The 17,280-nt window shown below is 46.6% G+C and overlaps 1 protein-coding gene across 3 annotated transcripts in view; it reads right to left on the bottom strand.

Annotated features, from left to right (window-relative positions):
* ABCA1 (ATP binding cassette subfamily A member 1) overlaps positions 1–17,280 on the bottom strand; it is a 97,446-nt gene that overhangs the window by 8,451 nt on the left and 71,715 nt on the right. For all 3 annotated transcript variants that reach the window (XM_072859896.1, XM_072859895.1, XM_072859897.1), the window contains 23 exons: positions 16,932–17,045; positions 16,283–16,454; positions 15,601–15,732; positions 14,941–15,080; positions 13,721–13,858; positions 12,959–13,179; positions 12,420–12,492; positions 11,677–11,879; positions 10,486–10,534; positions 9,452–9,565; positions 8,985–9,133; positions 8,396–8,520; positions 7,898–7,996; positions 6,513–6,702; positions 6,267–6,361; positions 5,825–5,857; positions 5,148–5,253; positions 4,331–4,405; positions 3,718–3,887; positions 2,610–2,787; positions 1,943–2,058; positions 1,710–1,854; positions 328–451 (listed from right to left, as the gene is read on the bottom strand). In XM_072859896.1, the coding sequence (XP_072715997.1) occupies positions 328–451; positions 1,710–1,854; positions 1,943–2,058; positions 2,610–2,787; positions 3,718–3,887; positions 4,331–4,405; positions 5,148–5,253; positions 5,825–5,857; positions 6,267–6,361; positions 6,513–6,702; positions 7,898–7,996; positions 8,396–8,520; positions 8,985–9,133; positions 9,452–9,565; positions 10,486–10,534; positions 11,677–11,879; positions 12,420–12,492; positions 12,959–13,179; positions 13,721–13,858; positions 14,941–15,080; positions 15,601–15,732; positions 16,283–16,454; positions 16,932–17,045 (2,961 nt within the window). The remainder of the gene's footprint in view (positions 1–327; positions 452–1,709; positions 1,855–1,942; positions 2,059–2,609; positions 2,788–3,717; positions 3,888–4,330; positions 4,406–5,147; positions 5,254–5,824; positions 5,858–6,266; positions 6,362–6,512; positions 6,703–7,897; positions 7,997–8,395; positions 8,521–8,984; positions 9,134–9,451; positions 9,566–10,485; positions 10,535–11,676; positions 11,880–12,419; positions 12,493–12,958; positions 13,180–13,720; positions 13,859–14,940; positions 15,081–15,600; positions 15,733–16,282; positions 16,455–16,931; positions 17,046–17,280) is intronic.

The raw sequence follows: 17,280 nt of genomic DNA, 5'->3' as shown, positions 1-17,280 counted from the left end.
AAAAAAATATCCAGCTTTCCAGAATCTCAGCCACTCCTTACACTTGGCCTAATAATCCTCTCCATACAGTTGGCTTTATGCATTTTATTTAATGCCCCTAATAACTCAAAACTCTGGGGTTTTATCTGCCAGGCTCCCTTCAGTCCTTGTAACAACCTAAGGAGTACAAGCTTTGGAGACTTGCCAGCTTTGATCAGATCTGTGCTGCAAGTTATGCACTTCCAGTTCCTGAAAAGTCAGAGGAACAAAGGGTGCTCATCCAGAGCAGACTCGAGCTTTCCCTGTTCACTTCAGGCCACTGTCCCTGTGATACACAATGTCACTTACCAAACCTCTCTAGAGCATCAGCCATGGCCTGGTTTTTCACCATGTCAATGAGTCCCCGCCCCAAGCAGAAGTGGGGGAAGATGAGGAAGACAGACTTCAGGATGTCATTGATGTTGTTCAGCTTCTGTTAAGACAAAATCAAGTGCCACTGAGCCATCTGAGCAGAAAGCAGCCACCATCTGCCAAGTGTGACCCATGTTATGATTGACCGCTCCCTCCCCCCTGCAAACCCCACAAAAATTCAAGGATTAGAAATGCTCTCCCAAGAGCCAGTGCCATGGCTGCTCTGGACCGTCAGTGTTGCTGCATTGCTCAAGATGATATTTAATACAAGCAAACTGCACCAAATAAGAGATTCCTCCAAATGCTCACAGTCTAAAAGGCAGTGTCTGCAAATGATAACGTACAGAAAGGCTACAGGTTGAGGAGACAGGAAAGTTGTGCTTGCACAGACTGGTTATCTCAGAGGCTGTGGGTAGCCCCTCCCTATCCCACATTGGAGGCTCTAATCCTTTTTCTTTGTTGTCTTCCAGTTGGCTTAGCCCATGGGTTGGACTGACAGCAGCATGAGGAGAGGTTCCTGTTCTGCCAGGCATTTATCTTCAAGCATGTACATGTTTTTATTGAGCTAAAACAGGCCTTGTAACAAAAGGGACCATCATCAATGACTGCCTCCTTATGCCCACAGGCACTGGTACAATCAGCAGTTAACTCACAGGGTCTCCTCAACCTCCTCCCTCAAGGAACACTTCACACCAGTGTGGGTCAAACGGGGCCTGCTAAGACATCTTGTGTTGCACACAGGCATGAGAGGAACTTGCACCTTCCCCAGTAGGCACCTGGCTTTGGAAAACTGAAGCGAGGTGCATAAGTTCCCAATACAGTTAGGGAGGTACCTACCACAGGAAGCAAAACTGGGTGCAACTAAATACTTGAGTGCTTGAAGTGGCCTGTACTAGACAAACTGCCCCTTATGAAGAGCATACAGGAAATTCCATTTGAACATGAGAATAATTTTTTTTTTTTTTACGCTAAGAATGATTGATAACTGGAAGAGGTTGCCCAGAGAGACTGTGGAGTCTCCATCCCTGGAAGTGTTCAAAATCTGATGGCCCTGAGCAACCTGCTCTAGCTGACCCTGCTCAGAGGTTGGACTAGACCATCTCAGGAGGTCCCCTCCCACCTTAGCTATTCTGTGAATATTGCTGAAGTGGGCTTCAACCCATTTCTGTCAGAATCTGTGTTTAAACCACTGCAGTAGCTAATGGGTACAGGCTGGGGGTGAGCCTTTCTGGAGAACTGGCTGCTAAAGGCAACATGGCAGCAACATGGAACTAGATCGTAGCAGCACAAGACAGTGAGGAGCTTCTGAGGAAACATACGTTGTTGGTGAAGAGCTCCAGGACAAAGGTGGCCACACTACCATTGATGCCAATGAAGAGGTTCACGCTGGTCAGCACAACATATGCTGTGCTGGGGATTTTGAACACGAAGGAGGCTGGATACATGAGAGGGGTAATGGACCACCTGGCAAAAGGAAAGGCAGCAACATCAGGTAAGCACCTTCCGAGTCTAAGAACCTTCCCAGTCATCCTTCTGATGAGAAATCCCTTACCCATAGAGAAACAGAAGGAGAGCCAGCACAGGCAAGTTGGAGGAGGATACATAGGACTTCTGCTGGAAGCAGATGAAGATGATGATGACTAGCGTGGCTGGAACAATGTAGTTGCACTGGAAGGTGAAAAATATGGCTTTAGATTTGTTTCCAGATGACAAAAAAAATGAAAGGTGTCTTTCTGCTCTGAACCAATGGTTTTCAACATTCTTCAGTGTTGCCAAAGCTGTTTCCAATGGGAGACTCTTAGGAGTGTCACATGTGTGAACTACAACGTAGTACACATGAATTTACATTTCTTGGTCCCTCTATAAGTAGTCAATAGACTCTCAGAGGTTCTGGACACCACAGGTTGAAAAAACCTGCTTTGAACAGAGCAGAAAAAGGGACTACACAAGCAAACATTTTGGGGCAAGTATTTTGAAGTGACATAATAAATGCTGATGATTGAGCTTATTGTTGCCCTCCCATCCTCTGTTCAGTGTTCCTTGTCCCACTGAGGTGAACCACCTCCCCAAGAGAGTAAACACAGAAGTCATAGGCACAGTTGTTATTCACTGAATTAACGTGGTGCCCAGTGGCCGCAACTGCACTTTGCACTTCAGTGCAGCGCACGCCCTGCAAACACAGAATGGAGGACAGTTCAGCACAGTCACAAAGCCCTTACCATATCCCAGACAAAGTTGGCCAGCCAGTAGATCACAGGCTTCACACCACTGATAAACTGCAAGTGTTTAGCCTTGCTGACACGTTCCTGGATAAGGAAGACCACAAAGCTGGCAGGAACAAAGGACATGGCAAAGATCACACAGATGGAGACTAGGACATCCACAGAGGTGGTCATCCTGGACAAAAAAAAGAAGGAAGCAAAGTGTTTGTATGCTGGTGCTGGCTCCCTTGAGATGAAATGAGGCAGCTCATGCAGGACAGTGCAGAAACCATTTCTGCTTCTGCTGTCCTTGTATTGCAGGGTAAAGGATGCCCACATCACGCTGTCTTAACTGCACAGTTTTTCTACAGCTATATAACAAAGGGAACACACACAACCTGTTGGCATCTCAAGGACAGCACCACAACCTGGAGATTGGTTGGTAACTTCAGCACAATAGACTGTTTTCTGCCTTCCTTATCACCACCACTTTGTTTCCCACTTAATGCATTTCTTGGGGTTGTTGGGGGTTTGTCTTTTTTATGTGTTGTTTTAAGGTTCAGAGGTATCTGACTGTCATCTGCCACTGCTCTAAGATTTGAAGGATGTACCTGCAGACAGCTTATGAGTCCTGACTTGGGTTGTGGTAGTAGTAGTAGTGGACTAGTCAGTGCCTCAGTGGAGTAAGCCCTGTGCATTACTGTGTGCCTCCCACATTGAGGCAGTGGGCAAAACTGAACAGGATCTGTCAAAGGTTCCTAGTCAAACGGTGGCACCTTGGCACAAAAGAATGACTGTATTCCTGTCAAGCTGCCTTTCTAGATATGGCTGAGAGGAATTTCCCAAGCAGCAGAAGGGCTGAAAATTACACCAGTTCTTAGAAACTGCAGCTTCCAGGGACTCAAGAGACATAGAAAGCTTGCACAGCTGTGCTGTTCAACAGCAAGTGCTCAACAGCACGTGTTGCCACCTGCCCAGACCACAGAAAATAAGGCCAGCACATTAGAGCCTAAATGCCACAGGCCACTGAGTATCCACCAGTGAGGCTAACACCTCCCATATTGCCTGTTTCCAGTAATCAGCAGCTGATGAGCCCAAACCCATCAGCATTCACATCAGGACTTACAGGGCCACTTCAGACAGCTGTTGCTTGGTGAGGTTCAGTGGGTGATTGAAGGCAGTGATCCCGTAAGCACTAGGGTTTTTGCCCTGCTGCAGGTTGGCCCGAAGGATGGCATTGTTGATCACATTCAAGAAGGAGGCTATGGCATGCCAGCCCTTGTTGTTGAACCACACCTGCAAGAGATCACATCAGCATAAGAAAGGCACCAGGTACCTCAGCTACCCAACCGGCTCCTGATGTTCCTGTGCAAGGTGCAGAACATCCCTTCCTCTGTTGAGGGCATATAATTTCTTTCCACAACCTTCCAGCTGGTTTGCTCAGGGACAGAACATACAGTTTGATCAATAACCACAAGAGGCTGCTGGAAGCTAGCACTGATCCAGCACTGAACTCCTTCGGGGCCTTAGGCCTGGACTCCAAGGGAGAAATGGATTTTGGGGAAATCCACACAAGAATACAAGCTGCATTTGCTTCACTAGCAAATACAGAGACCCCTGGTCTGCACAGTTGTCCAAGGCAAACTGCTGCTAACTAAAAATAATTCCTTGCTAACTAAAAATAATTCCAGGTTACCAGAGCTTCAAATAGACACAGCAGTGAAGATTGGTTAATTTACCTTCACATTGTTCTTTGTATCCAGGCCTTTCATGAAACTTGACAAGCTGTTGAGAAACCGATCTCCAGAACTCCCCTGCAAACAGCAGAGAGACAGTTACTTCCCCTGTGAGAATACCTTTATTCATGTCGTGTAGTCTAGTGGGGGTCACACTACGTTTTTCACAGCTCTGACAGTTTTCTTTCCATTCTGCAGCCTGTATCCGCCAAGCCAGAGACAGCAAGAAGGCTGAGAAACTGCAGCTTTCCCCCCCACTTTTTCTGCAGTCCCACTGATAAGAGAGATCAGCCTTAGGCCTGCTTTTTTCCCCAGAGATAAGTATTATCTAGGGTTGCAGGCAACTTTCACAGACACTGCAGCCCACAGGCAGTCTCAGAAGAAAGCAGTGGCCCAAATTATCTTCTGAGCCAAGGCAGGCTCAGCACAGGAGGGCTCTACTGAGGTTTTGAAGGAGATGGAAACCACTTGTTAATTCCCTCAGACAGCCTACCCTGTCTGCCTAATTCCCTCAGACAGCCTACCCTGTCCTGCCACAAAACACTCAGAAGTGTCTGTAATCCCCACTGGCTTGCAACTGGTGTTGGGGAGAACCCACATCAGCAATGTGGGCTGCGTAAGCCTCAGCTGACCGTATCCCCAAGCCTTCTGCTGCTCCTAGACACCAGCCTGGGAGACACCAGCTCAGAGGCAATAGGGAAAAGCCACTAGACACAGCTAACATACACATGCTCCTCATTTTATGGCTTCCAAGTCATCTTTCCGAGTAACAGGACTCTGACATCAGTGCATTCTGGGTTTATGGGAGACAGCTGCTCACCTGTGCTAGCTCCAAGATTTTCTTCACCTGCTTAATGGCATCAGTGACTTCATGGCTTGGAGGAAGCATGAGGGAACTGCTGGCTCCCAAGGAAAAGCCACCATACCTGAAAGTTCAGATAGAAAGTGATGCTAAGATCTGACTACTTAGTGACCTCCAGGAAATGCCACTCCTCCTTGCTCCCCAGATGTCTCCTCTTCCTGCACTATATCCAAGGCAAGTGTCTCCATTCTTACATAAAGGGACGACTTTGATCTTCTACAATGCTGCTTAGCCAAGATGTCTCCTGCTCCTTGTTTCTGGGGTTAAATACCCATCTTAACGATTGCTCAGTGTGCTGTTCTGTTTAACGGATGCAGCTGTCCTCTGCTGCCAGTGCACACAAAGCAGGACATCTCCCTGCTTCCCTTGCTTGGAAAAATAGCACCTCCCAGGATGGAGTATCAGTAGGCTGGTCCTGCAAATCTTTTCAAGCCAATACTGCTCTCTGCATAAGGCAGGCACGCTTTTGAGTGATGTGGTCTGGGGTTGTCCCAGTTTATCTTTAAACATGCTCCCTCAACATCTGGCAGTTAAGTCATTAAAAAAACCTGCAAAGTGGGGTGGGTCTGTCCTGCTTAATACAGTGCTCAAGGGTTAGTGGACACATACAAGCTAGAGAAAAGGCAGTAACTCACCTGAACTCATTCACCCAGATCTTATTCTTTAAGCTGTAGAGACAGAAAAGAAAGCTGGTGTATAATACGTGGAACAAGGAGAGACAGACCTACTAGGGCTGCAGGCACATGGCCAGGGAGAAGAGTGCAACAGCCTCTCACATCTGGCATATGTCCCACCAACCCTCTTCAGTGTAATTCCCAGGGTTGGTGCCCAGACTTTCCCCGTACTCTGCCTACAAGGCTCAGGACACACACCCCCTCAGAGCTGCCACAGCATCACTAATAAAGCAGAAACACCACTTGAGCTGTCGATCAGGACAGTCTGAGGAGCTGAGTGGGTCTGGCCCACTGCTGAAGAGTTTAGGTTGCCCAGGCCTATTCGCCTGATCTGTGCAGCATCCCCCATACAGCGAGCAGCATTTGGTGGGGAAGGAAGGGAGAAGGTGTGTTCAACAGCTACCTTTTTCCAATGATCTGCGCGTAGGTCTTCACTAGGTAGTCCGATACATTGCGGCCTGTCAGATTCTGGAGGATGTCAGCAGTGTCTTGTTCGCGCTGGTGTCACCAGGGAAAACACAGATAAACGCCCATCAGAAAACACAGGTGCCAAGTCAAACTGTGTGCAGTGCTGCACGCAAGAATCGCACCCAGCCGCTCTGCTCTCTGGGAGCATCCCTCATCACAGCACCACTGAGTTCCATCCTACCTGTGGGGGTGGCAGCCCGCCTGCACCAGGGGGGCACACAGGCAGCATCTTCTTGATCTTCTCATTGCTGCACTCGCAAGATGGGGAAGGGTTCTCCATGCTCCAGTTGCCTTTCAAGAAGATGTCCAGGACTGAGTCTGGGACTGAAGCGGTGGTCCATTCCCTCTGCCCCATGGTGCAAGGAGTGTCTCTGTGTCAGGAAAGAGGCAAGGCAAATGCAGTTTTTATAACTATGATAGCCTTTGCTTACAAGCCATTTAAATAACAGACACCACAGTCCCCAGAAGAGGCAGGCTGTTTTTCAAAGGAGCCTGAACTCACCAAGACAAACAGCTCAGAGCAACAGACCAGGCTCTGCAGCTTCTAACAGATCCCAGTGCCAAAGAGACTGAGGTTGGCCAACACTGAGTAGTGCTGGACACTCCTCTCTTCTCATTCACTCCTCAGCACACGAGTGCTTTATTTCAGTCAGTCCCAGCATGCACAGCGTTCAGAGTTCAAGGAATGTCTGGATGATGCTCTTACTCATATGGTTTAGTTTTAACTAGTCCTGTGAGGAGCAGGGGGTTGGACTCTATGATCCCTATAGGTCTCTTCCAACTTGAGATATTCTGGGGTTCTAAGATCACAGCAGGCAGTCATTTCTTGGATGACATTTCTGCCTTTGCGGCACAAGAATACTGCTCTTCCCCAAGGCAGCATCAGTGGGCAGCCTCCTCCGTGTGCCCCATAGGGTGAGTAACCCAGATCCTGTGTCTGTTTTGCAGGATACAGCTTACTTTCCACCACTGGCCAGCAAATAGGGCCCCTTGCCCCGCTCCCCATCTTCCTGTGAACATGAGCTGCAGTTCTTCCAAACTAGAAACACACCGTCCTGGACTCCGTATACCCTTTCAGCACCCACAGCCTGGATCTTCAGTGATTTGCCCAAGGCCACGCAGCAAGTCAGTGGCAGAGCTAGGAAACAACACCAATGCTGTCTCACTCTCCACTCTTTCTGCTGGTGTTTGAGGGCGCTGTGGTGTTTCTAGTGCAGCTAGAAACAGAGGATTGTGGAATAGGAATAGCTACAGTCAACAACATACAGCAACATGACCAGGTCCTTTCCTGTGTTCAGGACCAAACAGTAATGTGAGGGAGAGACTACTGTCTCCTTTCCATCTCTGTCAGTAAGGACTTGCACTCAAACCTCACTCCCTCACCATGCTGAGGGCTGATAACTTTCTAAAAGGTCCTGAGCAGAAAAATTGAATCTAATTGCAACTCTTTTGCCTTAAATCCTGCCCTGGCCACGCATGACTATCATTCCCTAAAGACAGCTAAATCTACTGGGTGACCAGAAGCCAGGGCTGGGCTTCCTCTTCCCAGGTCAGAGCTCTACTTACGGGATGGAGTGTCCCTGCATACAGCGTGTCCCAAAACCAGGCTTATTGAGAAGGGCGTCCAAAAGCCTCTGAGTGCCTGCATCTTCTGGAGCATCATTGCTATAGGTACAGTACAGAAACACTATCAGGTCAGTGAGATAACAGGCACACAGTAAAAGCAGCAGCAGAGCAAGGCTGAGAGCACAGTGAAAGAGCTCAGGAAAAGGGTATGAGTGGAGATTTCCCTTCGAAGAATGTTTGGCCTAGGAGCACACACACCTACACCTGGTCTTTGTGCATACTACTACCAGAGTCATAGCACCATTCCGAAATGGACATGGCCTTGCCAGTAGTTAGAGTTGGCATTTAAAGGTCTAAAAAGAAAATAACATGACTATGAAAATGTGCTTCTGAGATAAACAAATTTAAACAACCTGGTAAGGAACTCAGTAACTCATGTTTGCAGAGAAGAACGGAATTGTAGGATTTAGCACCATTTCTAGGCCACAAGAAACATACCTAATAAAAGTGTACTGCTCATCATACATCCAGGGCTGTAATTCCAGGCTGGGATACTTCCCAAAGGGAGGAACGATCAGGCTGAACACGAGAGCAATACACACAAAGACAGCTGGCAGCACAATCTGAAATTGCAAGGAAAGAGCAAGCCCTTTTTAAAGTCAATGTTCCCAGAGCCATCAGGAACTACATGTGAGTCAATGGATCAAAAATTTTTCAAAGTTTCCCAGGAAGGTCTTTGCTATTTACACCAAGGCATTGCTAGACACCAACACAAGACCTGTCCTGGCTTTCAATCAGGGCACTCACTTGGGATGCAGAGGATTCAGCCTCCAAATGCTGCTCTCAATGCCAAATTTGGATTTGAACCTCAGTTGCATTCTTGCTGTGCAAAAGACTACTGTAACCACTGGGTTATCATGTAACTCCTTTCACTTGCACAGGCACCCTTTTGCTGAGATGTGCAGTGAAGACCAGTTTTGGTTATCCATATTTCTTTGAGGTTTCCTGCCCACCTTCAACTCTGAGTACAATGCATGGTCCAGAGCTATCCCTGCTGAAGGACCCTGCACATGTTGGGTGTTCTCACCTGAGCAAAGAAGCCCTTCCGGCTTCTCTTGGCAATAAGCAGCCTCTTCCACAACAGAGCCATGAACTGCTGCTGGGTAAGCTTCCAGCCCTTCATCTGGTAGGATCCTTTCCCATCCATGCCACTGAGAAGGTCTGTCTCTCTGGATTCTGTCAGCAAGAAGAAATGACACTCATTCAAAAGTTCACAGAGATGTTCTCTGGACAACTCTGTGCTGGAGACACAGGGTGACAGCTAGAGCAGCTACTCTCACTCATCAAAAAAAAAAAAAAAAGAGTGGTGAGCAGAGATAGCAACAGAAATTCACATGAATGCATTTTCACCCTTATCTCTCCAAGCCTTGATGGGAGGATTGAGCAGGCTGTGGATACCACCACTCCTTTGGCAGTCTCAGCCTTATGATCTGCAGCATGTGTAATATGAAAGATCGTCCACAAGAACAAAACAGGCTTGAGCCCCAGCAATACCTGGATCCATGTCTGAATCATTAGGATCAAATGCATCATCTTCTGTAAATGGACGAAGGCAGCTCTGTCTGTCTCCAAACACACGCCTGTTCCTTCTGGCTGGCAGTGTCCCATCTGAAAATAATGCAGTTATGATTAGCTGAACAGCTTCAGTTAATCTCCAGTTAGCCCCAGAAAAACCAAAGCAATATCATTTTCATTTTACATGTCTTCCATTTGCAAACTGAGGACCTGATCTAGAGTGACTCCAGTACAGGTAAAAGTAAAACCACGACTGTCACTCTGCAAAGGTCACATATTTTAAGAACCATTTTTTGTGTGCTGTCCTAGAAGCTTCTTCCAGTGCACTGGACACATTTTTTCATTTAGCCAAGGAAACTGCGTGCTGCTCTCACTGTAAGAAAATTCTCACTTAATATGTATATGACTCCAAGTGCAATTTGCTAGTGCTAGTTTATCAGGAAGTGCTAGCGCAAGCACTCAGTGCAATGAGTTGCTCTCAGAAAGACAAAGTCATTTGGTCCCTACCATGGTCTGACCCTGTCAAGAGTTTTTCCTCTTCCTCAGAGGAGACAACAGTGTCAGGCAAGTAATTCATAATACACAAACACTAGAAACTCTCCGCTATTACAAAATAAACATGCTACCACTGAGTCAATAGAAGTTAACAGTATATAAAAGCATTAAATATAGTAAGAACAGCTATTTTAGGTCATTAAAAATATTAGCACAGCAGAGTTCCAGTTCAGTCTGAAACAGGGCCTGTCACACCTGGGCATGTGTCACTGTATAGCCAGACGTGCTGCCATACACAAAGGTCATCCACCTGCCCAAGGCTGGTGAGACCAGGACCAGTCCTCATTTGAGATACCCGCTAGAGCCTTTATTCCCCTGGGAGCTAAGCCTTACACCGAGATTTTACTCCTGAAGTATCTAGGCTTGGTCAGCCTTGTTCTTAAACAGCACAAATACCATACGAAAGGGTACCTCCCCCTGAAGTCCCCTTCAACACTGTAGGAGACAACTACACCCACCTGAGGTTTCTGCATCCACACCACTATCATCAGCCACTTTCAGGAAGATCTGAAAAGCAATTATAGGTGTCAGTGAAAATTAGAACAGGACTGATATTGTGGGGACTGTGTCAGGAGATGCCTTGAGAGAGCACAAGACTGACAGGTGCAGCACGAGAACAGAGGATACAGGGTTTATCCCCTGCGTAATGGGGACATGGACTTTGTGGCTTCTCTCCAACTTCCAGGAGCCAGCCTGTAACCACATACCAGCTGTTCCCCCTTTCCAATGTCAGTTCTCAGTGCCTCTCAAACACAAGCTCTTTCTTATGTCTCAGATAAAGACCTAGTTACTAAACATGGGGAATCTCATCTTTCTCTTAGCCTGACAGTGCTCACACTCCTGTTCATGCTTGAATAGGCACCTTTGTGGAGCTTGTCCCATGGACTCTCCTAAACCAGAAAAAAAAAAAAACATTTTCAAATTGCCTATAGCAGCCAAGGCCTTCACAGCTGTGGGAGGACCTAGAGGACAACCTCAATAAGTGACAACACCATGGTTTGTTTCCCTTGTCATTCTTTAAAACAAAAACAAAAAAACCAAACCAAAACCACACAAAGAACCAACCAAACAAAACCCCAAACCCAAAAAAACCAAAACCACCCCCCACCCCTCCCCCCAACACAAACAACAAAACCAAAACATTTCACATAAATGGAATAAAGTGCATGACACTTCTGTGATAAAAGAAAGGGAGACTTGTCAGTTGGAACACAGCCACAAGGAACAAAGCCTAAAAACATCCCTGACAAGGGCATACATCTAAGTGGTTTCTGTAAAGCATGGTCTCCAGTACTGAAATGTATGTTTTCGGTTAAGTGCAGCACAAAGCATCCCTAAAAATACCTTAAACATGTTTACACAGTCATTAGAAGCCAAACTGGGGGTCAACCTTTACATGACATCTCAGCAAAGTACAACTGAGTACAAAGGACCTGTCTATGCTTGCCTGTACTACATTTCAGTTTTTAACGCACACTTCTATGAGCACACACTTAAATAGGGCAGAAGACAATCCATTTTGGAGAGGAATGCAAAGCTGCCTGTTCCACAATAAATGCTTACAGGAAGAGACAAGACTCGGTCTCCTTATTTCTGCCATGATTCATTTTGCATAGTTTAAGTCAAAAGAGAATCTTCAGCTCCCTCACCTCCTCCAGGGTGGTTTCAGATATCCCATAGCTAGAAATGCCAAGATCAGAGAGACGGTCATCAATTTCATGGAACAGCTCCACAAAAGCTCCCTCTTTAGCAGCCTTGTACGGCAAGACATAGGTTAATTCATGGCCGATGTCCTCCACCAGCCTGGCCTCAGGAACATGTTTTGTAATGAGATTGGAAATTGCAGAGACATCTAGAAGAACCAAAAGGAAAAGATGGTGTTCATCTTGGTACCGCTCATTAAATGGAAAGAAGAGCTCAGTCTGAAAAACCTTGCTGGAAGGAAAGAAAGGAAAATGGGACATCTCTGGAAAGCAGCTCATTTCCATGGAAAATCTGGTTTCTTTTTACATTTAACATAAGCCTGGACGAAAGCCTGGACCCGAGCCTGGCTATTCTTTTTATTTGCAGAATTTGGGAGAGCTTTTACATGCTACTGGCAGCCCTGCAAGTCACTGACATACAGTTCACCAGCAAACATTACATATTGCTAATGGGTCTACCAACTACATAATCTTTGGTTATTAAATCTCAGGACAGCTTGAACCCAAAATGGCTCACTGAAGAAAAATGTTCCAATATTTACGGATTTAAAAATACCCTCTCTGTGAATTTAGTAATTGTCCCAAGACTGTAGCTACACAGGAGCACAAGGTTAAGGCAGTTGTCCAAAGTCAAAGATAGAGCAATGTCAGCACTGGGACTGAACCTTACATTCTTTTCCAAGCCTCACCTATTGTCAGTGTGTCACTTTCATGGTCACTGCCAAGGCCAGCATCAGAGCTGCTCTGGGAGACACTGTCATCCTGGTTGCAAAAGACAAGACAAACATTGTTTTCTGCTGTTTAATCAAAAAGGGACCCACCAGATGCTACACTGTAGGTAACTCCAACTAGATGCTGCAACACACTGGATACTCCAGAGAGGAGTCAGAAAGTAATGGTGACATACCACTACAAAGGACTGAAATACAAGTAAGAGGTCACAGTTATAGAAGTGAGTGTTACAAAAGTGCACACTTCATCTATTCTGTATCTCTCCAATCAGCTTTGGACCACGGGCATTGAAAGAAACTATAATGGAGATGTATGTCCTGTGCAACAGTTTAGTGAGACATGATCTGGCATAATACCTATAAAGGCAAGTAACCCTTCTTTTAGAGTAAGGGATTTCTCTGAGACATTCTACTATGTAACATCTTAGCTGCTGCTTCCCATAAGTCTAAGATTTCATGAAGGAAGAATGAGGATGAGCAAGAAGAGTCAGCTGTACCTTTTTCAGATAGGACACGGTGCTGCTGCTGTTTCGGCAGGAGCTCAGAGAGGAATCCACATCCTTCTTGACCAGAGTCAAATAATAGCCTGTTCCCAGCTGGTTCTTCAGGAAGAGAGAAGAGCCAACACAGCAGAGCTTGCCATGAGAAATGATAGCAATCCGGTCCCCCAGAATGTCTGCCTCATCCATGTGGTGCGTGGAGAGAATGATAGTGCGGCCTGGAAGAAAGCAAGGGAAGACACTGCTGGTAAGTCAACCATACCCATGTTCCCAAGCCAAAGCCACAGTCATCTGGATCTTGCCATGAAGTTGCATAGGAGGTTGACACCACAAGTCCAGGCTCCTTCGAATGAGCCTAGCAGTATGGAAAAGGTTCACAACTGCTACCATGGGTTTATTCTCCCCACTCTCTGCAGGCCCTTGTCATGCTCAAAGGCAGATTAATTTCATGTCTGCAAGGCTGGTTGCACAGAGCAGAACAGGACACTGCTGCACACCAAGGGTGAATTTCTGACTTTAAGTGCCCTCACAACCCGGTGAGGAACTTTGTTCATGAGCTCTGACATGAACAGGATGAGAAAGGACAACAGATGAGAGATCAGAACATCCTTGTCCTGCATGCTCTTTGTTCCTTCCTCAGTGCAGGCAACAACAGATTTGCTAAGACACATTGCTATTTTGGGAACAGTCATGAATCAGATTGATTTTCTTTTGCTTTCCATGACAGATTCATTAGGAGTAGAGAAAGAGACCACATACCTTGCCGATACTTCAGGAGCAATTCCCATATCCCTCTGCGAGAATAAGGATCCACTCCAGCTGTAGGCTCATCCAGAATGACAACCTTGGAGCCACCAACAAAGGCTAAGGCAACTGAAAGCTTCCTCTGCATGCCGCCTGACAGGTACAAGAAGAAAGAGGTGTTCAGGCTGAGGCAGAGATGAGGGGAACAGCAATAGCTGCAGCATAGTAGATAATGAGCTCTACAAAAGAAAGCAGAATTGCATACTGAAAAGACCAAGCACTGCTACTGTTTCAGGCCTTCAGGGTCCCATCACCTTCAGGACAGGGGACAATTCATCTGGATGGTCTTCCCTCAGTGGAGTCCATCTCTCCTCCTACTGGAGGAAACCACACCTTGCAAGCCCTTCCACAAGTGAATCGTACTATCTCAACATCAGCAGTAGCAAGTCGCCAGCTTGGAGGCCTAACCATATTTGAGGATCTGGAGCACAGGCCTCCAGAGCTTGAGCTGCAGAAATAGGTCCCCAAAATACACCTCTCCTGTGCCAGAGGCAGCGGCAAGGGACGCTGGAAGTGTGCAGAATGCAGTAAGGAAGTGTGCCAGAGGCAGCAGCAAGGAATCATATTCCTATCTTCAATAATAAAGCCAACCTGTGGCCATCTGCTCTCCCTTCTCAAGGTCAAATGTGCAGTCTGTGCTGACAGTTGAGTCAGAAACAAAGGAGTCTCGGTCCCTCAACTATCTGGTACAGACTCATACAGGAATCCTGCTGTTCCCGAACAAAGGGGAAGGACACTCCAGGACACCAAGTGAGGAAGCAGAAGTCAGCACAAGAAATGCACATACGGTTCACAAACACCAAGGGACTTGGAGATTATGGTCTGAGCCACTCTCACCTAAACCCATAAAACCCAAACATGTTAGTAAGCATTTGGAGAACACATATCATATGTAGCTGGACTATGTCGTGATGGAAACAAGTACAAAATACCCAGAAAAAGTGAGTGACTTGTCATGGCCATTAGATAACATAAGGTAGTGTAGGATTGTTAAGTTTACTAAGATATACTGATTAGGTACTTAGTTAGTAACTGATTTCCTTAAGTGCTTAATTGTGTGGTAGTCTATATTTAACTGAAGGATCCAACCAAGGTCCATGATGCAGCCTCTGAAACTCAAGAGTTTTTCTGGGGCTGAGGAAGCAGCTGAGAAATGTAAAAGCAGCTGAACCTACCAGAGAGTTTGCTTGTCCTAGCTTTCAGTTTGTGAGGCAAACCGACATCCATTGCCATCTGCTCCATCTCCTCTTTCACCTTCTTTTCTGGCAGCCCTTTGAGTCGAGCGTAGAACCAGATGTGCTCCTCCACAGTCAGCCTAGGGAACAGGAGAAGGCCCAGGGCACAGCTGAGAGCACGATATTGGGATTCACCCCTTGCATTAGCATTATAGCAAGCATGTTTTTTTGCTTGGGAAAACATCTTTTAAGGCTGAGGTTTCAGAAAGGAGCTACAGACTGGGTGCGCTTAGCTTGGGCCTGATTTCAGGTTGTGGCTATTGAGCACCAGTGTAAAAAAGTCCTCCTTTAAGGGTGCTTGACAGAGTAGCCCAAACATCCCAAACCACTAGGCACTGGGGAAACATTTGGCCTAGTTAAGTTTAATGGAATAGATTTCTTTAAAGAGACACAAAAGTGTAGGCTCTTGCTCATAATTCACAGGCATGTACGAACATGCTAATAAACAGAATGTCCTTATACCAATCTCACACCACCCCACCGTCTCACACCATGCACACAAAGACAGGACTATCCCAGCTGAAAGTACACTACTGTCTCCTAAAGAACCCAAATGTCTGTTGGATAACACCAGCACTGCGTCTCACAGATGCTACTCACAAGTCAAACAGCACATTGTGTTGCGGACAGACACCCAGGTTCTGCCTGATGGTGCTGAGCTCAGAGCGGATATCCTTGCCCAGGATGAAGGCTGTACCCGAGGTTGGGGGGAACAAGCCAGTCAAGATGGACCTGAAGGACAAACACAACAGACAAGCAAGTTCCACCACTAGGAAACAGCTGTTGCACGTGCCAGGATGGGTGAACGAAGAGTGGGTGGAAGCCCTGGAGAACTCCCACATCAGAAAAGTAGTCTGAGAAACATCTCACTAATGGATTTAAAAAAAAATCAGCTCCAATGGTTTTAATAGTGATCAAAGCACACCCACATGACTGAGGGAAATATTTTTTCCTCTAAAAGCATCTCATCCTTTCAGTCCCAACCTGTTTCCTTACATTGGTAAGTCAGAATCACAAATAGCATTACTAAAAAATGCTGCCAGCAAATTAATTTGACACAGCCTCAACCTGAACCACCTCCAGTTTCAGTCCCCTGTACCTGTGCATCTTCTGAGGCAGCTGCACAGCTAGGGTGAATCAGCAGAGCTTCACTGAAATCAGTGCAGCACCCCAGTCTGCATCAGCTTGCACACTGCAGTTGTACAGCTATCTCTACCATATTGATAGGAACCACAGTGTTCAGAGTCACTTCTCCCACTGTCTTAAAGCATTTTGTTCTTACATGGTAGTGGTTTTCCCTGCTCCATTATGTCCCAGAAAGGAGGTGATTTGTCCTTCATAGAAGTTCAGTGTGAGACCATCTACAGCAACTTTCTTGCCATCACGATAAACCTTGACTAGGTTCTGGATGGAAACACCAAGGCTCAGATGCGTAGGCTCTTCCTCCTTGCAGACTGGAAGAAAACAGAGCAAAATAGAGAGAGATATGATAGGTTTTAACAGCAACTGCGTGGGAGTTGTAACAAACATCGCATTCCCCCAGATCTGTGGAAATCCAAGGAGAAATGAGCTATATGAAGAACTGACCACATTTCTTCCTCAGGGACAGGAACTTTCCACAGAAGTTGTCCTTAGCTCTTTTCTCTCTACTGGGCTCATTTGGGAGTTGAAGAACTCGAGTGTTACCAGGGTAGGCAAAAAATGGGAGGAATTCTCAACTCCGTGAGGCTGGAGTACCCACCTGCACTCAAGTGGGCAAAGTACCTTGGGTTTATCTGGATTCACCCGCCTGATGAGCATACCCAAACTGTGATAACAAAGGGATGACCAATTTCAACTTAGCCATGCCAGTCCTGCTGTCCTTGGACTCTCCTTTCAAAAAGGCAGACCATAACACTTCACTGCAGAAAGGCTCCGTGTCCAGCACTTACCTTCCAAAGGCCCCTTCTGGTCAGGATGAGGGTGCTGCCTGTCCTGTGGTTCCTCGCCAAACCAATAGGACTTTGTGAAAGGAAAGTACCAGGGCCTGGGAATCCCATACTGGCCTAAAGAGAAAAGCATTACATGAGCCTGACTGCATCTGTCCCTTTTCTCATATTAGCTTTCAGGACAAGAAGGGAAGTACTCCACTCCCAGTGAGCCTCTAAGTTAGCACTAAGAGGAGATCTTTTGTGATGAAGACACTGCCAGACTTCAGGGGCAAGACATCTCTTTCCCCAGATTTCACTTTAGGCTTAAAAGCCCCGTGCTGGAAGGTACTAAGCAGCCACATGTGGTGCC

The sequence above is a fragment of the Ciconia boyciana genome, chromosome 4 (assembly GCF_034638445.1).
Source record: "Ciconia boyciana chromosome 4, ASM3463844v1, whole genome shotgun sequence".
In the NCBI taxonomy this organism is placed as follows: domain Eukaryota; kingdom Metazoa; phylum Chordata; class Aves; order Ciconiiformes; family Ciconiidae; genus Ciconia; species Ciconia boyciana.
This window is presented reverse-complemented; position numbering and strand designations above follow the sequence as displayed.